Genomic DNA, 25,672 nt, shown 5'->3' on the forward strand with positions numbered 1-25,672 from the left:
CAGCACTCACATTTCACACACAGGAAACAACGTGTGAAAACGCCTCTCTTTTCTCTCTCGTCTCAACATTAGAGAAGTGTTGCATTTGCCAATCACTCAAACAGAGAAAACAGTCCCGCTTTCCTCCTGTGGCTGCTTAACTTGGCTGCATGGCTTTTGCTGGCGTTACTTCTTGTTCTTCTGTGGTAGTGGTAAGATGACTAAGAGTCATCCTTTTCTGCTATGAAAACATCCCTAAACATTTAATGCCGCACACTCGGCACATAAACAAATGTTTTTTTTTTGGCATATCAACTGAGACTTTAATCTGCTCCATATGGGCGCGGGGGCTAATACAGCTGCTAAGACTATAAGCTCTTGGAATAAGCTAGTGGACGCCCTGTCAGTTTCGACAGCTGCTGAAATGGCTATGGCCAATAATAACTGAGGCTAATGCTATCTCTAACTACAGACACGCTAGCGCTAGGCTATTGACCTGTGTTCACAGCTATGGTAGATAGGGTCAGCGTAGAGAGGAGAACAGATGGACAATCACTACCGTACTGTAACACATCAGCCTATCTACTTACTGTATCCTAAAGCTATCCCCCCCAGCCACAAACACTCACCTTAGCTCGATGGCCTCCCCCATCTCAGCGCTCAAACTCATCTCAGACCAGTGAAAGCAGAAGAAGAGGCAGAGCAGAGAGTAGTACAAGAAGTGGAGAGACAATGACAATGATGACGACGATGATGGGTGTTCAAAAATGAGAAAAAGAGAACGCCCTGATACTCGCAGCGGCAGAGGAGAACTAAACTAACAGAACATGTGATGAAAATCTGCTCGGGGATCGGGAGAGCGAGAGAGAGAGAGAGAGAGAGAGAGAGAGAGAGAGAGAGAGAGAGAGAGAGAGAGAGAGAGAGAGAGAGAGAGAGAGAGAGAGAGAGAGAGAGAGAGAGAGAGAGAGAGAGAGAGAGAGAGAGAGAGAGAGAGAGAGAGAGAGAGAGAGAGAGAGAGAGAGAGAGAGGGAGAGAGAGAGAGAGAGAGAGAGAGAGGAGAGGGAGAGAGAGAGAGAGAGAGAGAGAGAGAGAGAGAGAGAGAGAGAGAGGGAGAGAGAGAAGAGGGAGAGAACCACACTTCTTCTTAAGGGATTAACTTGGAGAAAAGGTGGCCGACACATTCACACATGCACACAGCCCCCTGTCACTGTGTGTGTGTAATATGTATGTGTTTCTCTAACACACACACACACACACACACACACACACACACACATTCCTGTCTGAATTGCCAGTGGGAGGGACGGTTTGGTTTCAGCCTCTCCAAAACCTGTCCGAGAGGGGAGCAGGGATTGGGAGGATGAAGAGGACAGACAGAGAGACACAGAGAGATGTGGAGAATGAGAGAGGATGAGAGAGGAGTGAGGGGGGGGGTGATTAGGCTAGCTACGGCGGGCGCTGACACAGTTTCATCCGTCCATCTGCGATGGCCAGTGAGGCTGGAGGCTGCAGGCAGGGGCTTGGGATGGATCGGGAGGGGAGGGGTTTTCTGACCAGGCAGCCTCAGCCTGGAGGCTAGTCACACATTCACCTCTGGCTGCAGCCTGGGAGCCACTCATTCACTAAGCACTTGACTGCTCCAAACACAAAGACACCCAGACTCAAAGACAGAGACAAGCAACCAACACCTTTCTCTCTCTGTCACTCCCCCTCCCTCTCTCCCTCTCCCTCTCTCTGCTCCTCTATTGTTGGTATATCTACAGCTGGAGAAGAGAGAGGTGAAGGGAGAGAACGAGGGAACGAGAGATAGCTAGACCTATAAAAATAGACAGTGCGTGAGAGGAGGACAAAGAAAGAGAGATAGAGATGACAGAATTACTAAGGGAGACAGGAGAGAGAGATAGAGGCAGATAGCTACATAAAATGGGAGACAGACAGAAAGAAAGGGTGTTCATCTGTGTTGTGTCATATAGGGAGATCAGCTTGATAATTCCCTGTGGGCAAAGCGTACAGCGGTGGGCTGAGCTCTCCCATAAGCCTATTAATGGTATAGTTATCGAACACAATGACCTCACAGGCTGGATGGGAACACATACTGCTCAGATTCCTCCTTAGCTGACAAAAATGGCTTCCAAAGAATTCAATCACCCAGTGTTTTAACCTCACATCACACCCTAATCATTCCCGTGGTAACACTAGCTTGGCTATTCACCACTCACCAGAGCCCTGTTCTTGCTGTTGATTGTACTGGGGCTAACCATACAATTAGAATCTAGTCATTCTTTTTCTATGGAGCTAACTAGAGTGCACACCTAAATGAATTGTAGAAATTCAACCAAAAATGGCAACATTAGCTCCCGAGTGGTGCAGCGGTATAAGGCACTGCATCTCAGTGCTAGAGTCATCCCTACAGACCCTGGTTTGATCTCGGGCTGTATGACAACCGGCTGTGATTGGGAGTCCTATAGGGCGCACACAATTGGCCCGGCATCGTCCGGGTAAGGGGAGGGTTTGGCCAGGGTAGGCCGTCATTATAAAATAAGAATTTGTTCTTGACTGACTTGCCTAGTTAAATAAAGGTAAAAAAATATATGGAAAACCGGCAAAACAGTTTGAAAACAAACTATGAGTAATCTTCCCCTGTGGATTCCATTTCAAAATGTGGTGTGTTTTTCCCATAGAATTAGGAATTAGAATACAGGATCTTGATGGTTCTTCTTTTTCCCCATGGAATCCTGGAGTAGAGCAGGGGACGGCAAACCGGCGGCCTGCAAGCCAAAACCGGCCGGTGAGTGATTTTTATTGCACCCCCCCAAGGTTTTTTGTAAACAAAAAATACAGTATATATATTTTGGGGGATTTTAGTTTTGGGTAAAAAAAGATTGTAAAATCACCAGGAATTCATTTAAAAATGTGTTTAATTTAGGAAAGATTTTCCCAAGTATTCCCACGATTAAAGAAAGAGACATATGTGATTGTGTCTCAATCTAATCAAGGTATATAATTATTGTTATTTTCAAATACAATCTCTTTTTGTGCTTAGTTGTGGTCAATTTGAGGTGTAAAAATGATTATAATTATGTTCCGGCCCTCTGACCATCCCCAATGACAAAAATGGTCTAGTTGTCTATCCCTGATGTAGAGGTTTTACCACAACAGAAATAGCCATGCAGCCTGGTATGGTGCGGTGTGGTGTAGTGTGGCGTGGGGCGGTGTGGTGTGGCGTTGGGTGGTGTGGTGTGGGGCGGTGTGGAGTGCTGGACCGTGAGCCCTAGGCATTGTGAGCATTGATTGCTCTGTGTTTTTAATTGAACCTGTCCCAATTTCTCGTGACCCAAATGAGGGCCCACCAGTAGAGCTGACTTGGTGTGTGTGTACATGTTTTCCTACATTATCAAAACCACAATGTCCTGACAAGTCACCACAATGTCCTGACAAGGTAGGAAAACAAATTTGAAGGGTTAGGTTTAGGGTTTGGGTGGGGTTAAAGTTAAGATTAGGGTTTAGGGTTAGGGTTAGGATTAGGGAAAATAGGATTTTGAATGGAAATAGCTGTGCAGCGATACTCCCCATCTAACCTGATAGAGCTTGAGAGGATCTGCAGAGAAGAATGGGAGAAACTCCCCAAATACAGGTGTGTCAAGCTTGTAGCGTCATACCCAAGAAGACTCGAGGTGGTAATCGCTGCCAAAGGTGCTTCAACAAAGTACTGAGTCAAGGGTCTGAATACTTATGTAAATGTCATATTTCATTATTATATATTTTTTTACATTTGCTAACATTTCTAAAAACCTGTTTTTGATTTGTCATTATTGGGTATTGTGGTAGATTGGCGAGGGGGAAAAAAACAATTTAATCCATTTTAGAATAAGTCTGACGTAACAAAATGTGGAAAAAGTCAAGGGGTCTGAATACTTTCCGAATGCAGTGTACATTTTTACTCCCCAAACAATCCCCAAAATTCATGAAAACAAAGCTGTCTGTGTACTCTGATGTTCCACTATTGAGTGGCCTCAATACTGTGTGTTTATGTGTGGTGGCTCAACGTGTAAACTCTAATGCTTTACTGATGTTTTACTATGCTAGAGTAAGCACAGGACCTGCGGTGGTAGACATGTTCTTTCATGACCATGAACCAACAGACACGCACAAGCACACACATACGCACTCACGAACAGCCAAAACAATTATGATCAAATAGCCTGCCTGAAGATCACAGGAGGCTGCTGAGGGAAGGACGGCTCATAATACTGTCTGGAACGGATCGAATGGAATGGCATCAAACACATGGAAACCATGTGTTTGATGTATTTGATACCATTCCACCTGGTCCGCCCCATCCATTATTAGGAGCATGTCCTCCCCAATTAAGGTGCCACCAACCTCCTGTGCTGTACAAACGCTCGATACTAAATAATTTGTGCTTGTGAAAAAAACATGACAGACTCACATGCACTACCATGCAAATCCACAAAACACATCCCACTGGGCACAAACTGGTTGAGTCAACGTTGTTTTAACGTAATTTGTCAACATATTGTGACATGGAATCTACGTGGGAAATGCATTGGATTTGAAAAAAGCTTTCAACTGTTGTTTTAAGGGTGAAATTTCAACCACGGGATTATGTCATCATGGTAACCAATTTTCAACATAGACAAACCTTTTATAAAATATGTTGAATTTGTACCTTTGAAACAACATCAGATCTTCAACGTTATATCCACTATCAGAAAAACGAAACAATAGGCTAGGCAGCAACCCTGCTTAACTTTTGTCACTGACTATTGCCAATGTGCTATTGTGAGAATGATTATTGAGCGATTTCTTAATAACTAGATTCCCTGTTGTTATTGAAGTGATTCCAAAGGGTAGGTTTAACAGAGAAAATGAAATGTAACCGTACTTTCTAAGTCATATATCATCCATATTTAAGCCTATATCGGATTTGCTCAGTCATCAACAGCTGTTGTTTCAATTTAACCCCGGGTTCAACTAAATATAGACAATACATAAAGGCCTACGTTTTCAAGCTTTGATTGATTTCAAATGTAATCTTCAAGTTGTTAACTAATATGTTGGATTCACGTCTCCATCTCAACCAGAAATCTAACTTAAAGAATAGGAATAAATCAGATCACACTTTAAAGGCACTTTAAATAAAGTGTGATTTGATTTAGTTCTATTCTTTAACTTGTATTTTTGGTTGAGATGGAGACGTGAATCCAACATATTTGTTATTAATTTGTAAACAAACTGGAATTAAAGCCAGAATAAGTCAGACACAAAAAATACATCTCCGTCAAATGTTGAAATTTCATTGCACAATCAATATCACTTTTACAATACTTTAGGTAGCCTATCTATCTTTAACAAACTAATTTAACGGTATTTATTCAACCTTAAAAATAGTAACACATCCATGGCCACATTTTGAGGTTATGTAACTATAAATGTCTTCATATGTAATCATAGAACGCGGGCAGGTTCAAGATATCATGCAAAGGTCGCAGGTCTGTGGAGATCTTCACAATATTTCTAGAATAATCTCGAACAGCATTGAGCACTTTTAATGTCATCTCCACTGCAATCCAGGTCATTTCGTTTTGCTATTAGATGACGCAAAGTGACACATGAATCTGTTGTATAAATACAAAATATCTGACATTGTATTCCCATTTCTACTTTGCTGTGCTTTTAAATGGTTGAAAGTGAAGTTATAACACATTTACATGACAACTAAACCAAAAATCTGACATTGTTTTTCTATTGGAATTTGGTTGTGCTTTTAGATGGTTGAAAGCATAGTGATAACACATTTGGAATTCAACGAACTTCTGTCTGACTTAATGAGTGGGTGTATAAAGGTTGAAATCTCATTGATCAACGTCTCAACCAAATATTACCCACATTATTATTCCACGTTGAAATGACGTGGTGTGCCCCGTGGTATTTGTGCACCTATTTTGCTAGCACAATATAGGCTACACAAACATTCCACCGCAAATTCAAAAACGTACATATTCTCACGGTAGGCAGCAACACAGTATCAAAATATAACACAATAAATCACTAAGCCTTGTACAAATTCAAGTCAGACTCACATTATCAGTTAATATCTGAGTACAAGGTTTTCTGAAAGTGCTCATCTCATCTCCCCATTCTCAAACTCTGTGTCAGTTCTTTTCATTGAACAGACTCGGCTTGTTCTCTCTCCTATAGGCATCGCTTTTCCTCGCTTTCCCTTTTTTTATCAGTCAGCGAATCCTCATCTCCTCTCCCTCCTCTCTCCCTCCTCCTCTCATCTAGTTCCTCCTCTCTCACTCTTCCTCTCTCCCTCCTCCTCTCATCTCCCTCCTCCCTCTCTCCCTCCTCCTCCCTCTCTTCCTCTCTCCCTCCTCCTCTCAGCTCCCTCCTCCTCTCATCTCCCTGCTCCTCTCATCTCCCTCCTCCTCTCTCTCTTCCTCTCTCCCTCCTCCTCTCATCTCCCTGCTCCTCTCATCTCCCTCCTCCTCTCCTCCCTCCTCCTCTCTCTCTTCCTCTCTCCCTCCTCCTCTCATCTCCCTCCTCCCTCTCTTCCTCTCTCCCTCCTCCTCCCTCTCTTCCTCTCTCCTCCTCTCATCTCCTTCCTCCCTCTCTTCCTCTCTCCCTCCTCCTCTCTCTCTTCCTCTCTCCCTCCTCCTCTCATCTCCCTCCTCCTCTCTCTCTTCCTCTCTCCCTCCTCCTCTCATCTCCCTCCTCCCTCTCTTCCTCTCTCCCTCCTCCTCCCTCTCTTCCTCTCTCCCTCCTCCTCTCAGCTCCCTCCTCCTCTCATCTCCCTGCTCCTCTCATCTCCCTCCCCCTCTCTCTCTTCCTCTCTCCCTCCTCCTCTCCTCCCTCCTCCTCTCTCTCGTCCTCTCTCCCTCCTCCTCTCATCTCCCTCCTCCTCTCTCTCTTCCTCTCTCCCTTCTCCTCTCATCTCCCTCCTCCTCTCTCTCTTCCTCTATCCCTCCTCCTCTCATCTCCCTGCTCCTCTCATCTCCCTCCTCCTCTTTCTCTCTTCCTCTCTCCCTCTCTTATCTCCCTCCTCCCTCTCTTCCTCTCTCCCTCCTCCTCCCTCTCTTCCTCTCTCCTCCTCTCATCTCCCTCCTCCCTCTCTTCCTCTCTCCCTCCTCCTCTCTCTCTTCCTCTCTCCCTCCTCCTCTCATCTCCCTCCTCCCTCTCTTCCTCTCTCCCTCCTCCTCCCTCTCTTCCTCTCTCCCTCCTCCTCTCAGCTCCCTCCTCCTCTCATCTCCCTGCTCCTCTCATCTCCCTCCCCCTCTCTCTCTTCCTCTCTCCCTCCTCCTCTCCTCCCTCCTCCTCTCTCTCTTCCTCTCTCCCTCCTCCTCTCCTCCCTCCTCCTCTCTCTCTTCCTCTCTCCCTCCTCCTCTCATCTCCCTCCTCCTCTCTCTCTTCCTCTCTCCCTCCTCCTCTCCTCCCTCCTCCTCTCTCTCTTCCTCTCTCCCTCCTCCTCTCATCTCCCTCCTCCCTCTTTTCCTCTCTCCCTCCTCCTCCCTCTCTTCCTCTCTCCTCCTCTCATCTCCCTCCTCCCTCTCTTCCTCTCTCCCTCCTCCTCTCTCTCTTCCTCTCTCCCTCCTCCTCTCATCTCCCTCCTCCTCTCTCTCTTCCTCTCTCCCTCCTCCTCTCATCTCCCTCCTCCCTCTCTTCCTCTCTCCCTCCTCCTCCCTCTCTTCCTCTCTCCCTCCTCCTCTCAGCTCCCTCCTCCTCTCATCTCCCTGCTCCTCTCATCTCCCTCCCCCTCTCTCTCTTCCTCTCTCCCTCCTCCTCTCCTCCCTCCTCCTCTCTCTCGTCCTCTCTCCCTCCTCCTCTCATCTCCCTCCTCCTCTCTCTCTTCCTCTCTCCCTCCTCCTCTCATCTCCCTCCTCCTCTCTCTCTTCCTCTATCCCTCCTCCTCTCATCTCCCTGCTCCTCTCATCTCCCTCCTCCTCTCCTCCCTCCTCCTCTCTCTCTTCCTCTCTCCCTCCTCCTCTCATCTCCCTCCTCCCTCTCTTCCTCTCTCCCTCCTCCTCTCTCTCTTCCTCTCTCCCTCCTCCTCTCATCTCCCTCCTCCCTCTCTTCCTCTCTCCCTCCTCCTCCCTCTCTTCCTCTCTCCCTCCTCCTCTCAGCTCCCTCCTCCTCTCATCTCCCTGCTCCTCTCAACTCCCTCCCCCTCTCTCTCTTCCTCTCTCCCTCCTCCTCTCCTCCCTCCTCCTCTCTCTCTTCCTCTCTCCCTCCTCCTCTCCTCCCTCCTCCTCTCTCTCTTCCTCTCTCCCTCCTCCTCTCATCTCCCTCCTCCTCTCTCTCTTCCTCTCTCCCTCCTCCTCTCATCTCCCTCCTCCTCTCTCTCTTCCTCTCTCCCTCCTCCTCTCATCTCCCTCCTCCTCTCTCTCTTCCTCTCTCCCTCCTCCTCTCATCTCCCTCCTCCTCTCATCTCCCTCCTCCTCTCTCCCTCCCTCCCTCCTCCTCTCTCCCTTCTCCTCCTCTCTCCTCCTGTCTCCCCCTTCTCTTCCTCTCTCCCTTCTCCTCCTCTCTCCTCCTGTCTCCCTCTCCCTCCCCCTCCCTCCTCCTCTCTCCCTCTTCCTCTCTCCCTCCTTACATCATCCTCTTCGAGATTTGAGACAAACTTTGGTTCTTCTTCTATACACCGTCTATGAAAACAATATAGCCCTGTGTTTTCTTGTTGTATTCGTCTTTATTGCAAATGATTCTTCCAACATTATGGCAAGCCCAAACAGACAAACTATTTCCATGGGTTTGGGATGGAAATTAGAAACCTGCACCAATTGTTGCTGGATGATGTCATTTCCTGAAACATACCACAAGCCACAGGCATTTCCCAAACCTCAACAGCAAGTGTGTGTGCACACAAAGTACTTCCACACTCAAATGCAGTATCCTGCTAGAAGCATACGGACACAGTACACTAAAGATACACTGGGCCAGTTTGAGAGTAACTATGTATGCAGTTGACTTGTGTTGCTGTGCTACTATGATTCAAACATTATGTGCATGGATGAACTCCAGTGTAAGTGTGCTTTCAGCCAGGCTCGTGTCAAGTGTGTGTATCAATTGTCTGGGAATGGTTTGATCCAAAATTCCTGTCAGCCACACTGTATGAGAGATAGCTCAACTTTACAACTTATTGTCACAAATCAGATACCTGTTTTCCTCTCCAATCAGCTAAGCCCACAGAAGCAAATAACACGTGACTCTCCTCCTGTCCAATCATCTTCTGAGCTTCGGGACACAGCCCCACTGTCCAGTCCAGTGCTGGCCAGAGCCAAGTCCAGACACTCATCTAAAAATCACTGGGATCCATGTGTGGCTCCGTTCAACGCCTATCTCTCCCTCTCTCTCTTTCCCCCTTTACAACCAAAAGCCTGTTCTGTTCCCCACTACAAAGACACATTGTCACCAATCTGGTCAAAGACTATGGAGGACAGAGAAGTGTGTGAGTATGAGTGTACCTCTTTCCCAAAACATTCAGAATGCAGACTATTTAACAGCACCAACCAACCCTAAAGGAAATGCTCCAGCCTCTCTTTCTGGTAAATAATCTGTGGGTCTCGCCTGAAAATTGCCAAGAGAGAGAGAGGATCGATGTGTGTGTGTGTGTGTGTGTGTGTGTGTGTGTGTGTGTGTGTGTGTGTGTGTGTGTGTGTGTGTGTGTGTGTGTGTGTGTGTGTGTGTGCGTGCGTGCGGGCGGAGGGGGCAGGCAGACCGAATTGGGTCACATGTCTGTCTGGTGGGCTAACAAAAGGGCTGCAGCGAACCTGAGACCTGATTTACAACACCAGTGCTCCGCACACACACACACACACACACACACACACACACACACACACACACACACAGAAACATGCACACGCACACGCGCGCACACACACGCACACACACACACACACACACACACACACACACACACACACACACACACACACACACACACACACACACACACACACACACACACACACACACACACACACACATTAGAACTATTACATGAGGGCCACTCAACCTCTAATTGTGTCCACAAGGCAGGTTATTGCAGACGGCTGCAGTTCTGCATATGGTACAGTTTTCAGAGAATAGCCATGGAGGGGAGCCCCCAGCCTATGTTGATGTTGAGTAATCTATCAGGCAAGGTTTTCAGCACCTGAGGACTGGAGTGTTAGACAAACCTCTGACTGCATGTCGTAGCGACAGAGTACGGCCCTATATGTCTCCTCTTTCAGTCCCTCTCACAACTGTACACCTTGTTACTAGATCATCTTTAGCCTCCCTCCTTCCTGCCTGCGTTCTCCTGTTTTATTTTTCTCCCAGTTCTGCGGTGTTTGATGCTGTTTGGTGGGGAGCCTGAGTATAATGGCAGTGGCACCCGGGGTCTGTCACGCTGACCTCTAGCTGCTCTCCACACAACACAGCCTTCTCTCCAACCCACATCCTCTCTCCCCCCACACTCCCCTCCCCCTCGCCACCCTCCACCCTCCACCCCCAACCACACCAAACCTCACTCTTGCTGCATGGCAACCGGCTCCCATGGCAACTCTTTCTCTCTCTCCCTGTAGCATGGGCTTACGGGGAGATAAATAAATAGAGAGAGAGAGAGAGAGAGAGAGAGAGAGGGGGGGTTAGAGAGAGTGAGTAGTGATGGCTGTTGGGGAAAGAGACGAGGCTTGGGGAGGAAAAAGCGAGGGAGAGAGAGTGAACAACAACAGAAATAACCCAAGAGCAGCTCACTCTCTCTCTCTCTCTCTCTCTCTCTCTCTCTCTCTCTCTCTCTCTCTCTCTCTCTCTCTCTCTCTCTCTACCACTCTGGACCTGCTGCTGCTTCAAATTGCTGCTAGTGCAGATGAGGTCTTTCCCAATTTGTCGGGTATTTGTCTCCTAATCCTTTGGGCCTTCTGGGACTTTACTCCTCTCTGATGAGGCTGGCACTGCTTACACTTGAGATGAGATGAGAAGAAAAAAACAGAATGCAAACACAACCTTGTGCTGAAGAGGAAACGTGCCAGTGTTTACAGCAACAAGACCTATTCCTGACCAGGATCAGAGCAGAGTGAGAGACAGAGAGGGATGAGAGAAATAGAGAGAGATGACAGCGAGGTAGAGACAGGGGAATGAGACAAGGCCAAGCTGAGCGAATGAGAGAGACAGAAACAGGGACTGAGAGACAAAAAGTATTAGGATTCTGAAAACCCTTCCTCACCCACACACAGTCACACACACAGTCACACACCCAGTCAGACTCCCCGTCACACACACAGTCTCACACACAGTCAGACACCCCGTCACACACACAGTCACACACACAGTCTCACACACAGTCACACACCCAGACTCACACAAAGTCACACACCCAGTCACACACACAGTCACACACACAGTCAGACACCCCGTCACACACACAGTCACACACCCAGTCACACACACAGTCAGACACCCCGTCACACACACAGTCAGACACCCCGTCACACACACAGTCAGACACCCCGTCACACACCCAGTCTCACACACAGTCACACACACAGTCACACACACAGTCACACACACAGTCACACACCCAGTCTCACACACAGTCTCACACACAGTCTCACACACAGTCACACACCCAGTCACACACACAGTCACACACACAGTCAGACACCCCGTCACACACACAGTCACACACCCAGTCACACACACAGTCACACACACAGTCAGACACCCCGTCACACACCCAGTCTCACACACAGTCACACACCCAGTCTCACACACAGTCACACACCCAGTCTCACACACAGTCACACACCCCGTCACACACACAGTCACACACCCAGTCTCACACACAGTCACACACCCAGTCACACACCCAGTCACACACCCAGTCACACACCCAGTCACACACACAGTCACACACCCAGTCTCACACACAGTCACACAACCAGTCTCACACACCCAGTCACACACACAGTCACACACCCAGTCTCACACACAGTCACACAACCAGTCTCACACCCAGTCACACACCCAGTCTCACACACAGTCACACAACCAGTCTCACACACAGTCACACACCCAGTCTCACACACAGTCACACACAGTCACACACCCAGTCTCACACACAGTCACACAACCAGTCTCACACCCAGTCACACACCCAGTCTCACACACAGTCACACACCCAGTCACACACACACAGTCACACACCCAGTCACACACACAGTCACACACCCAGTCACACACCCAGTCACACACACAGTCACACACACCAAACCTTTCAGAACCTGATGCACTGGAGTTGAGAGGATGATGTGTGTTTACGTTTGGCCCACCCACACACATCAAATCACATGTTGTTTATCAACTGCCTCGTAAACAACAGGTGGAGACAGTGAAATGCTTACATACAGGTCCTTTTCCAACTATGCAGAGAGAAAGATGGAAAATAGTCACACAAGGAATAAATATACAGAGAATAACGAAAAACGGTAAAGAGTCAAAATAACATGGCTATATACATGGAGTACCAGTACTGAGTCGATGTGCAGGGGTACGAGGTAATAACATGGCTATATACAGGGAGCACCAGTACTGAGTCGATGTGCAGGGGTACGAGGTAATAACATGGCTATATACATGGAGTACCAGTACTGAGTCGATGTGCAGGGGTACGAGGTAATAAGATGGCTATATACAGGGAGTACCAGTACCGAGTCGATGTGCAGGGGTACGAGGTAATAACATGGCTATATACAGGGAGTACCAGTACTGAGTCGATGTGCAGGGGTACGAGGTAATAACATGGCTATATACAGGGAGTACCAGTACCGAGTCGATGTGCAGGGGTACGAGGTAATAACATGGCTATATACAGGGAGTACCAGTTCCGAGTCGATGTGAAGGGGTACGAGGTAATAACATGGCTATATACAGGGAGTACCAGTACCGAGTCGATGTGCAGGGGTACGAGGTAATAACATGGCTATATACAGGGAGTACCAGTACCGAGTCGATGTGCAGGGGTACGAGGTAATAACATGGCTATATACAGGGAGTACCAGTACCGAGTCGATGTGCAGGGGTACGAGGTAATAACATGGCTATATACAGGGAGTACCAGTACCGAGTCGATGTGAAGGGGTACGAGGTAATAACATGGCTATATCCAGCGAGTACCAGTCCCGAGTCGATGTGCAGGGGTACGAGGTAATAACATGGCTATATACAGGGAGTACCAGTACCGAGTCGATGTGCAGGGGTACGAGGTAATAACATGGCTATATACAGGGAGTACCAGTACCGAGTCGATGTGCAGGGGTACGAGGTAATAACATGGCTATATACAGGGAGTACCAGTACCGAGTCGATGTGCAGGGGTACGAGGTAATAACAGGGCTATATACAGGGAGTACCAGTACCGAGTCGATGTGCAGGGGTACGAGGTAATAACATGGCTATATACAGGGAGTACCAGTACCGAGTCGATGTGCAGGGGTACGAGGTAATAACATGGCTATATACAGGGAGTACCAGTACCGAGTCGATGTGCAGGGGTACGAGGTAATAACATGGCTATATACAGGGAGTACCAGTACCGAGTCGATGTGCAGGGGTACGAGGTAATAACATGGCTATATACAGGGAGTACCAGTACCGAGTCGATGTGCAGGGGTACGAGGTAATTACATGGCTATATACAGGGAGTACCAGTACCGAGTCGATGTGCAGGGGTACGAGGTAATAACATGGCTATATACATGGAGTACCAGTACTGAGTCGATGTGCAGGGGTACGAGGTAATAACATGGCTATATACAGGGAGTACCAGTACTGAGTTGATGTGCAGGGGTACGAGGTAATAACATGGCTATATACAGGGAGTACCAGTACTGAGTCGATGTGCAGGGGTACGAGGTAATAACATGGCTATATACATGGAGTACCAGTACTGAGTCGATGTGCAGGGGTACGAGGCAATAACATGGCTATATACAGGGAGTACCAGTACCGAGTCGATGTGCAGGGGTACGAGGTAATAACATGGCTATATACAGGGAGTACCAGTACTGAGTCGATGTGCAGGGGTACGAGGTAATAACATGGCTATATACAGGGAGTACCAGTACCGAGTCGATGTGCAGGGGTACGAGGTAATAACATGGCTATATACAGGGAGTACCAGTTCCGAGTCGATGTGAAGGGGTACGAGGTAATAACATGGCTATATACAGGGAGTACCAGTACCGAGTCGATGTGCAGGGGTACGAGGTAATAACATGGCTATATACAGGGAGTACCAGTACCGAGTCGATGTGCAGGGGTACGAGGTAATAACATGGCTATATACAGGGAGTACCAGTACCGAGTCGATGTGCAGGGGTACGAGGTAATAACATGGCTATATACAGGGAGTACCAGTACCGAGTCGATGTGAAGGGGTACGAGGTAATAACATGGCTATATCCAGCGAGTACCAGTCCCGAGTCGATGTGCAGGGGTACGAGGTAATAACATGGCTATATACAGGGAGTACCAGTACCGAGTCGATGTGCAGGGGTACGAGGTAATAACATGGCTATATACAGGGAGTACCAGTACTGAGTCGATGTGCAGGGGTACGAGGTAATAACATGGCTATATACAGGGAGTACCAGTACCGAGTCGATGTGCAGGGGTACGAGGTAATAACAGGGCTATATACAGGGAGTACCAGTACCGAGTCGATGTGCAGGGGTACGAGGTAATAACATGGCTATATACAGGGAGTACCAGTACCGAGTCGATGTGCAGGGGTACGAGGTAATAACATGGCTATATACAGGGAGTACCAGTACCGAGTCGATGTGCAGGGGTACGAGGTAATAACATGGCTATATACAGGGAGTACCAGTACCGAGTCGATGTGCAGGGGTACGAGGTAATAACATGGCTATATACAGGGAGTACCAGTACCGAGTCGATGTGCAGGGGTACGAGGTAATTACATGGCTATATACAGGGAGTACCAGTACCGAGTCGATGTGCAGGGGTACGAGGTAATAACATGGCTATATACAGGGAGTACCAGTACCGAGTCGATGTGCAGGGGTACGAGGTAATTACATGGCTATATACAGGGAGTACCAGTACCGAGTCGATGTGCAGGGGTACGAGGTAATTGAGCAGCGTCTTTGGTGAGTGGGAAAGTGTGTGTGTGTAGGTGTGTATGTGTGGCATCAGTATGCATGTGTGCATGTTATGTGTGTGTGCAGGCGTATGTAGTGTGTGTGTGTGCGTGTGTCTTTGTGTGTGAAAGATGGTATTCGTCACATGCTTCGTAAACAACAAGACTGAAAAAAGGGTCATTGCAGATAGTCTGAAGAATATAGATGAAAACTCTCTTGGTAAATAGTATGGTTTACAGCTTGTCATGAGCTATTCTAACTCAGGCGAGCAGTACCTTGAGACTTCCTTAATAGCAGAGATCGCGCACCAGCTGTTGTTAACAAAGAGACACACTCTTCCCTCCTAACCATACACAACATGGCTGTACGGTCTTGACGATGGAAAAACCAGCTGAATGTATATTATACCAGGTTCTTGTTCAGCCACGACTCTGAGTAACATAGTGTGTGTGTACGTGTGTTTTGGGGTATCAGTGTAAGTATGTGTGTGTGTCGGTAGAGTCTTTTGTATGTGCATAGTCAGTGCAAGAGAGATCGATGCAGGTAGTCCGAGTAGCCATTTGATTAGCTATTTAGCAGTCTTGTTTAGCAGTCTTATGGCTTGGGGGTAGAAGATGTTCAGGGTCCTGTTGGTTCCAGAGAGAACAGTCTATGGCTTGGGTGGCTAGAGTCTGACAATTTTTGGGGCCTTCCTCTGACACCGCCTGGTATAGAGGTCCTGGATGGCAGGGAGCTCGGCCCCAGCGATATACAGGGCTGTACTCACCACCCTCTGTAGTGCCTTGCGGTCGGAGGCCGAGCAGTTGCCGTACCAAGCGGTGATGCAGCTTGTCAAGGTGGAGCAGCAATGGTGTAGAACTTTTTGAGGATCTGAGTGCCCATGCCAAATATTTTCCGCCTCCTGAGGGGGAAGATGTGCTGTTGTGATGCGAACACCGAGGAAGTTGAAGCTCTCGACCCGCTCCACTGCAGCCCCGTCGATGTGGATGGGGGCGTGCTCGTCCCTCCGTTTTCTGTAGTCCACGATCAGCTCATTTGTCTTGCTGATGTTGAAGGAGAGGTTGTTGTCCTGGCACCACACTGTCAGGTCATTGACCTTCTCCCTATAGGCTGTCTCATCATTGTCGATATTCAGTCATCAAACTTGATGATGGTGTTGGAGTCGTGAGCGACCACGCATTTGTGGGTGAACAGGGGTTACAGGAGGGGAGTAAGCACACACCCCTGAGGGTCCCCCGTGTTGAGGGTCAGCGTGGTGGATGTGTTGTTGCTTATCCTCACCGCCAGGAGGTGGTCCATCAGGAAGTCCAGGATCCAGTTGCAGAGGGAGGTGTTTAGTCCCAGGGTCCTGAGCTTTGTGATGAGCTTGGAGGGGACTATGGTGTTGAATGCTGAGCTGTAGTCAATGAACAGGGCAGTGTGAAGTGCAATACAGATTGTGTCATCTGTGGATCTGTTGGTGCGGTATGTGAATTGGAGTGGGTCTAGGGTTTCTGGGAAGATGGTGTTGATGTGAGCCATGACCAGCCTATCATTACCTTGGTGTTCTTGGGCATGGGGAATATGGTGGTTGGCTTGAAACAAGTTGCTATTACAGACCGGGTCAGGGATAGGTTGTCAGTGAAGACACTTGCCAGCTGGTCTGCGCATGCTCTGAGTACGTGTCCTGGTATTCCATCTGGCCCCGCGGCCTTGCGAATGTTAACCGCTTTAAAAGTCTTACATCGGCTACAGAGAGCGAGATCACACAGTCATCCAGAACAGCTGGTGCTCTCATGTGGTGAGCATAGAAGGCATTTAGCTTGTCTGGTAGAACGTGCCCAGAAATCAACTGGTAGAGCAGTACCCCCACTGAGCCCACTTAGCCTTCTCTCAAATATCAGCCACATCGAAATGGAATTACTAGATTGGGTATTCCCCACTCAAGTCAAATGAGCCCATGATGGGTGGACCGGTGGCCGTTCTAGTAATCATTTTTCTAAGTCAGGGTCTCCTCAGAGAGAACACCACTCACTTTTAATTAAAGCTTCCACTGCCGGCCCGGGCACCACATTTACATCCAGCACTGAGCACAGAGAAATATGGTCCAATAACATCGAAGGGTCAAGCGCAGGTCATGTATTACTGAGGGTGTGTGAATCTAATCCTGGGATATGATAGGCTGAACCGTGCTAGAGCCACATAGTGTGAGGTTAGCTACCCTGCTGTTTTCACGAGGGATGCATAAGAGTTAGTCACTGGATGGACTAACTGCTACATGGGGTGGGAAATAAGAGTGCATATCAATAACAGTATAGAAATATATGGCGCTAGGAGGCGGTAGGAGAGGAAGGTGTGTGACTTTCAAGCCTCAGGATATTCCCCATGCATCATATTCAGTATGGAAACATCCAGGACCTAAATTTCACAACAACATCGGCTAAAGCAGTTAACCGACTCCAAACGCCTTGTGAGAAGAAAACAAAATGCTATCAACAGACAAGTTCCAACAGGTTCCACTTTCTTCTTCAACAGGTTTCACTCATGACATCACACGCCCCCCCTCTCCCATCCACCCACCCCCCCTTCAATGTGGAAAGATGGAGAAGCAGTGGTGACTGGGTATTTCTGTGTCTGCCTGGGCCATACCATTACCTCATGCGGCTCTGGTTTAAAAACGTTCTTACAACGTCCCTCTAAGGCTGTAGTTGGAGTGACAATGTTATGTTTAACTTTGTCTCGCTCTGATAGGGTGTAATGTGAATTACCTCATGGTTTTCTAGGAGGCCCCAGTGGTCTGACTCTCTGTCACACCCTGCCCTGCTCTGAGTGACTCACAGTAGGAGAGGAGAGAGTAGGAGTAGAGGCCCAAACACAGATGGCCCACAGCAGGGCTGGGCTGGCTCAAATGGCCCCACCATGACAGCTAGCAGCATCCCCGATGGAGAGCAGAACCGCGCCACTTTGTCATGTTAATGGAGGGGGACAGCTGGGGGTGAAGGGCGGAGGTGGGGTATGGGACCAGACAGGAGGGGGAAACAAAGGAGGCCGAGTGAGCTCCATACAATCACCCCCACGTGCCAAAAAATACCTTCAAGCCAGGTCCCTCTTAGCCTCTGACCTTTGACCCCAACCCACACATGCGATGCGAGACAGCCAGGAATGCTTTCACCCTGGGCAGGCGGGCAGTCTGTTGTTGGGGAGTTGGAGAGAGGGGAGTTAGCTCTGAGAGAGGCTAGCTCTGAGAGATCGATAAGCTTTTAAAGCAGCGTGACTCTGTCTCCCTCCACTGTCTGTCTCCAGCCGGGCACTCTCACTGGAAGCTGAGGGAAAAGCTTGCAGAATCTTCTAGGGCAACGAGAACAGCAGGGTTCCCAGCAGCAGCAGTCTAAAAACAGGCAGCCAGTCACATCACCTAGCCAATCCTACATTTAACGGAGAGTGTCGAGGGTTCGTGGAGAAAGGCCCCACTGGGTACACACTGGTTGAATCAACGTTGTTTCCAAGTCATTTCAATGAAATTACGTCGAACCAACGTAGAAAAGACATTGAATTGACGTCTGTTCCCAGTGGGGCCAGATTTGTGAGCGAACATCTGGTGCCACACAAAAACAGGCTGACTTAAAAAAAAGGCCAGCCAAATTGTTTAGTTCAGAACTGTCCCTGCACCCTACAAGACGAGGACTCAACCCTTAAATAGAGGGAATGGGTAATTGTAGTAAACAACATTGATTGCAGTTTGACCAGTGGCGTTTTAGACTCGAGCCCTGTTCCCTGAATGACCTTGATGGGCTCCAAAAACAGTATTGATCCCAAACTAATCCCAAACCAGGGCTGCAGTGTGTCAATGTCAATGTACACTGGTAACAGGGCAGAGAGAAGAATGTGCCAGTCAAAGCACTTATCCAGTGTGTGAAAGAGAGAGAGACCAGTTGTTTAGTCTCGTTGCTATAAAACAAAGAGTCAGAGTGGAGAAAGGCCCGGGATCAACAAAAGACACTTTCAGCTCCTCAGGCTGCCAGGAGAAGAGAGGAGTGGGAGGAGAAGAGGAGAGAAGAGGAGAGAAGAGGAGAGAAGAGGAGCGAGGAAGAGCAATACGGAGAGGAGATTAAAGGAGAGGAGAGGAGAGAGGAGAGAACGTCAACCTTCTCTCCCTTACAGAATGGCCAGGGCAGGACGGAGAGGAATAACAGAGGCAAGGACCCTTACAGCACCATGTCTCTCCACTCCCAAAACCCTGTGAGAAGACAGGCTAACCACAACAATGAGAACGCACCCAAAACAAGCGTGCCAGGACAAAAGCAGGGATTTTTGGGCAGAAGTGTGGGAGGGATCATGGGAGGAGTGTGGGTCCACAGTGTGGGCATAGCACAGATTAGAAGCACAAATCACAGATGGCTGCTGCTTCTCCCCTATTCACTGTAGCGCCGCAAATAATTAACCCAAGTGTCCCCCTTTTCTCTTTTGTCAGCACGCGTCTATCAAATGAGAGTGTGTCCAGGACACAATGGCTGCGATGGCCGCCCACCCCCCACCGTCACCGTGAAAAGAGAGACACGTGCAACTTGTCAGAGATTGGAACAATGGGAGAGGGGAGGGGAGGGAGGGTGTGGCATCAGGCCAGCACGCAGCAGCCCACCCGGAGCCAGCCACTGGATTGTAACTACAGCCCCAGGCTTCTACCAGTCCTGGAGGCCTCAGAGGCACACAGCCAATACTAAGCCACAGCCTTTGGTGTGATTGATCAAACATTTGTCTCAAGGGGATTGTATAGGTGTGTCTGTGTGTCTGTGTGTCTCTGTGTGTGTGTGTGTGTGTGTGTGTGTGTGTGTGTGTGTGTGTGTGTGTGTGTGTGTGTGTGTGTGTGTGTGTGTGTGTGTGTGTGTGTGTGTGTGTGTGTGTGTGTGTGTGTGTGTGTGTGTGTGTGTGAGTGACAATGAGAGTATGTGCAAGTGAGTGTGTGTAGTCAGGTTTGTTCAGTCGGGGGTAGAGGGAAAGTAAAAACCCTGGAACAGCTGGGTTGGGTCTGGGGGGACACAATAGAGAGAGAGAAGGGGGGAGGAATCAAAGAGGGGAGGGAAAGAGATGCGCAGGCAGGCAGACAGACAAGCAGCCAGGCCACCAACTCCAAAAGCTTGACGGGTGTCTTTTGTAACAGCAGCTGGTTTTGGAGGGGGTCAGACCAGCTGTGTCTCCATTAACCCTCCTTCCCCCTCCCTTCCCTCCCCCTCTCCTCCTCCACTGTTCCCCAACCAAACACAGCCAGCTGTAGGCTGGGGAGAGGGGTGAACAGAGATTTGAGGAGAGGAGTTTTCCTCAAACCCAGTGCATGTGGTCATCTATCCCTGGTTCTTAACATTGAGCCTGACGTAGACTCCCTTCACAACCCAACTGGTTTACTCCAGGACTACCACTTACACCAGGACTGTTTTATAGTCATACTCTGTACGAACCCTAATCATTATTGTATCTCACTCCACATCCACTTCAGCTTGAAAACCTGTAGTTATGGAAAACTAGTGTCTATCTGACTATTCTACCATGACACTTGTAACAGGGAGCAGAAACACAGAGAGAAAGACAGAGAGCGAGAGAGAGAGTGAGAGAGAGAGAGAGAGAGTGAGAGACAGACAGAGAGACAGAGAGAGAGAGAGAGCGAGAGAGAGAGAGAGAGAGAGAGAGAGAGAGAGAGAGAGAGAGAGAGAGAGAGAGAGAGAGAGAGAGAGAGAGAGAGAGAGAGAGAGAGAGAGAGAGAGAGAGTGAGAGAGAGAGAGAGAGCGAGAGAGAGAGTGAGAGAGAGAGAGAGAGAGAGAGAGAGAGAGAGAGAGAGAGAGAGAGAGTGAGAGAGAGAGAGAGAGAGGGGGGGGAGAGTGAGAGTGAGAGAGTGAGAGAGAGATGAGAGAGAGAGAGAGAGAGAGAGAGAGAGAGAGAGAGAGAGAGAGAGAGAGAGAGAGAGAGAGAGAGAGAGAGAGAGAGAGAGAGAGAGAGAGAAAGAAAGAGAAAGAGAGAGAGAGAGAGAGAGAGAGTGAGAGAGTGAGAGAGAGAGAGAGAGAGAGAGAGAGAGAGAGAGAGAGAGAGAGAGAACCCTGGCCCTGACAGTAAATCTCAGTAAGACAAAAATAATACTACTGCAAAAAAAGGTCCAGTTGCCAGGACCACAAATAAAACTTCCATCTAGACACCGTTGCCTTCTATGCCATCAAAAGGAACATGAAATTCGACATACCAATTAGGATCTGGCAAAAAATACTTGAATCAGTTATAGAACTCATTGCCCTTCATGGTTGTGAGGTCTGGGGTTCCGCTCATCAACCAAGAATTCACAAAATGGGACAAACACCAAATTGAGACTGCATGTAGAATTCTGCAAAAATATCCTCTGTGTACAACGTAAAACACCAAATAATGCATGCAGAGCAGAATTAGGCCGATACAAAAATATTATCGAAATCCAAAAAAGAGACGTTAAATTCTACAACCACCTAAAAGGAAGCGATTCCCAAACCTTCCATAACAAAGCCATCACCTAGAGAGAGATTAACCTGGAGAAGAGCCCCCTAAGCAAGCTGGTCCTGGGGCTCTGTTCACAAACACAAACAGACCCCACAGAGCCCCAGGACAGCAACACAATTAGACCCAACCAAATCATGAGAAAACAAAAAGATAAGTACTTGACACATTGGAAAGAATTTACAAAAAAGTGAGCAAACTGGAATGCTAAACAGAGAGTACACAGTGTCAGAATACCTGACCACTGTGACTGACCCAAACTTAAGGAAATCTTTGACTATGTACAGACTCAGTGAGCATAGCCTTGCTATTTAGAATGGCCGCAGAAGGCAGACCTGGCTCTCAAGAGAAGACAGGCTATGTGCACACTGCCCACAAAAGTGCTGCACTTCCCAACCTCCTACCAAATGTGCGACCATATTAGAAACACATATTTTCCTCAGATTACACAGACCCACAAAGAATTCAAAAACATGTAAATTGTTGATAAACTCTCATATCTACTGGGTGAAATACCACAGTGTGCCATCACAGCAGAAAGATTTGTGACCTGTTGCCACAAGAAAAGGGCAACCAGTGAAGAACAAACACCATTGTAAATACAACCTATATTTATGTTTATTTATTTTCCATTTTGTACTTTAACTATTTGCACATCATTACAACACTGTATATAGACCTAATATGACATTTGAAACGCCTTTATTCTTTAGGAACTTCTGTGAGTGTAATGTTTACTGTACATTTGTAATTGTTTATTTCACTTTTGTTTATTATCTATTTCACTTTCTTTGGCAATGTAAACATATGTTTCCCATGCCAATAAAGCCCCTTAAACTGAAATTGAATTGAGAAAGAGAGAGAGAGAGAGAGAGAGAGAGAGAGAGAGAGGGAGAGAGAGAGAGACCTAATTTCGCTGCCAGAGAATAAGCAGGGACAGTTGTTACGCAAGGCCTTGGCCCAGTCTCTCAGAGGACGAGTACAGTGGTGAATGTGTGGTTAGAGGGACTCCCACCTAGCCAATCCCAAACCAACCACCACGATGTATGCCAACTCTACCACCCCTCTCTATCCATCTACTTCCTCTGAAAATAATAGAGCTTTCTATAATAAAGTCATTCATAAATACCATCATAGCGAAATATCTTTACACGAACAGCCCTGTATGCCTCCTACTGTCAATCTAAGCTTGGTCGGCTTTCCCTGCAACGGCCCGGAGAGTCTTCCAGGAAAGTCTGTGGTTTACCGCCAGGCATGTGCTTCTCTCTCTCTCCTCTTGGATCGGATCGATGATAGGGAGGGAGGCCATGGCCATGGGGGCAGCATGGCTGAATATTAGATAGAGACAGATTGTATTAGATAAGGGCCCAGGACCCAGATAGAAGCAGGGCCAGGCAGAGCCGAAGTAGCATGACACCACCGTGAAGAGGGAGGAATGGAGGACACTCGAACACACCTACACAGAACAGGCGTGTCTGTTTTCCGACTCCTAGCTGCTCAGGCTTGTTAAATTGAGATCGCCCAGAGAAAGAGACAGAGATGGCGACATACAGTGCGTTCGTACAACTGTCTGTCGATCAGATCACACATTCCTGTACACAATGCACAATGTTTCTGAGAGAGATCCTGTTGAGGAATAGGAAAACAACCCGAAATGTCATACATTCCATGTTCCATTTCCACATGTTGGAATGGAAGAGAGTGGCTCTAAAGTGCCTCGTGGTATGGCAGCGATGGTGTTATTTTATTAGTGAATAACATTATCAGGAACCACACAGCAAAATGAATCAGTCAGCGATGGAAATGAAGCCTCCTACAGAGCCAGAGAGTCGTAATGTATTACTTTAATTTCACCAGTTCAAGGGGGGGCCTCGGGCGCCACTTTACTACTTATATATTTGGATACGTTTGGAAATGTGAGACTCCCCTCCGTTGAATTGGAATTCCCAAAAAGCAGCAGCTCGTAGTAAATGAAAAAAAAAGAAAAATAAAAGATTAGTGAACGTACTCATAAAGCATAAAGCTCAGAATAGGACTGCTGATCTAGGATCAGGTCCCCCCTGCCCATATAGCCTAATCGTACTCAAAACAGGTCCTAGATCAGCACTCCTACTCCGTAGCGCTTTATGAATACGGGCACAGGGTGTCTAGCCTACTGGCTACAGCCTTGGGATCTGAGTTGTTCTGTGAGATTCCTCTGCTCGATGAAAAGTGGGTGTAACTGTCTGTAAGTGGGTGTAGCTATATTTCCATTACATGTCATGAAGATCACACTGTGACCGAACCATCTTGTTATCTATGTAGCTGCATTATAAAAGGGAATCCAGACAGGAGGAGGACACAAGATTTGTCTGAGGGTGGAGGACACTCTGCTGCCATGAATCACAAGCAGGGATTTTCCTCAGAATCAGATGGATTCATCAGCTGTGCTCGAACTGCTTCAATCTCCTGCCAATACTAACCACAGAGGACTTCAGTAAGGGCAGACACACAGAAACACGCACACACACACACACATTTACACAGTGTAGTAGTAGGCAAAAAAAAAACGACAAGGAGACATGATAGACATATCTCACAACTGCCGGCTACATTCATGCCACCGTGTGTGTTTGTGTGGCTGCTGCTGCTAGGGGATTGGAACTGTGCTTCGCTGTCTGTCAAACCCTGTTTCTATGGAAATGGACACAGGCGGTGCATGGAAAGAGGACTGCATGTCAAGCAGCTCCTCCACCCACCATGTCTCACACAGAGTCACAGAGACAGAACAGCTAGCTAACCACACCCAGACGGATGTCCAGTCCAGCGACAGCAGCACAGACACACAGAGACATGCACCAGAGACATGGACCAGAGACATGGACCAGAGACATGCACCAGAGACATGCACCAGAGACATGCACCAGAGACATGGACCAGAGACATGGGCCAGAGACATGGACCAGAGACATGCACCAGAGACATGGACCAGAGACATGGACCAGAGACATGCACCAGAGACATGGACCAGAGACATGCACCAGAGACATGCACCAGAGACATGGACCAGAGACATGCACCAGAGACATGCACCAGAGACATGGGCCAGAGACATGGACCAGAGACATGCACCAGAGACATGGACCAGAGACATGGACCAGAGACATGGACCAGAGACATGCACCAGAGACATGGACCAGAGACATGGACCAGAGACATGGACCAGAGACATGCACCAGAGACATGGACCAGAGACATGCACCAGAGACATGCACCAGAGACATGGACCAGAGACATGGACCAGAGACATGCACCAGAGACATGGACCAGAGACATGGACCAGAGACATGGACCAGAGACATGGACCACAGACATGGACCAGAGACATGGACCAGAGACATGGACCAGAGACATGCACCAGAGACATGCACCAGAGACATGGACCAGAGACATGGACCAGAGACATGGACCAGAGACATGGACCAGAGACATGGACCAGAGACATGCACCAGAGACATGGACCAGAGACATGGACCAGAGACATGGACCAGAGACATGGACCAGAGACATGGACCAGAGACATGCACCAGAGACATGGACCAGAGACATGGACCAGAGACATGGACCAGAGACATGCACCAGAGACATGGACCAGAGACATGCACCAGAGACATGGACCAGAGACATGGACCAGAGACATGCACCAGAGACATGGACCAGAGACATGGACCAGAGACATGGACCAGGCAGGCCTGAACAGCTTCCTCTGTGACTGTGGAGAGATGCATTGTGCGAGGCTGTTGTGAGGATGTCAACAGAGCCCATATGAAAGGAGCAGTGTGGCCGTGGAGGGGATTGAGGGTTCAAAGACATGCAGTCGGGGGGAGGAGCAGGTGGAGGGAGGGTGCCGTTTGGGGTTTTCCTCTGGGTTTCTTGGAATGCCAAGCCGCGAAGCTGTAGCAATAACGAATTGCCCATGCGGAGCAGCTGGAACTGTAACACACAAGCCCCTCCATGTCAACAACAGCACAGGATCAGAAACATGAACTGACAGACAT

At 48.2% G+C, this 25,672-nt stretch overlaps 1 protein-coding gene across 2 annotated transcripts in view; it reads right to left on the minus strand.

Moving 5' to 3' along the window:
• Nucleotides 1-25,672, minus strand: part of LOC106612624 (numb-like protein) — a 76,014-nt gene that overhangs the window by 41,515 nt on the left and 8,827 nt on the right. Inside the window, exon 1 of one of the 2 annotated variants that reach the window (XM_014213961.2) lies at nucleotides 609-811. The exons of the other annotated variant lie outside the window; for it this stretch is intronic. Within the exon in view, the coding sequence (XP_014069436.1) occupies nucleotides 609-649 (41 nt within the window). The 5' untranslated portion in view covers nucleotides 650-811. Of the gene's footprint in view, nucleotides 1-608; nucleotides 812-25,672 lie in introns of those variants that run through there. 2 annotated transcript variants of the gene reach the window in all.

Source organism: Salmo salar, chromosome ssa09, assembly GCF_905237065.1.
Source record: "Salmo salar chromosome ssa09, Ssal_v3.1, whole genome shotgun sequence".
NCBI lineage: Eukaryota > Metazoa > Chordata > Actinopteri > Salmoniformes > Salmonidae > Salmo > Salmo salar.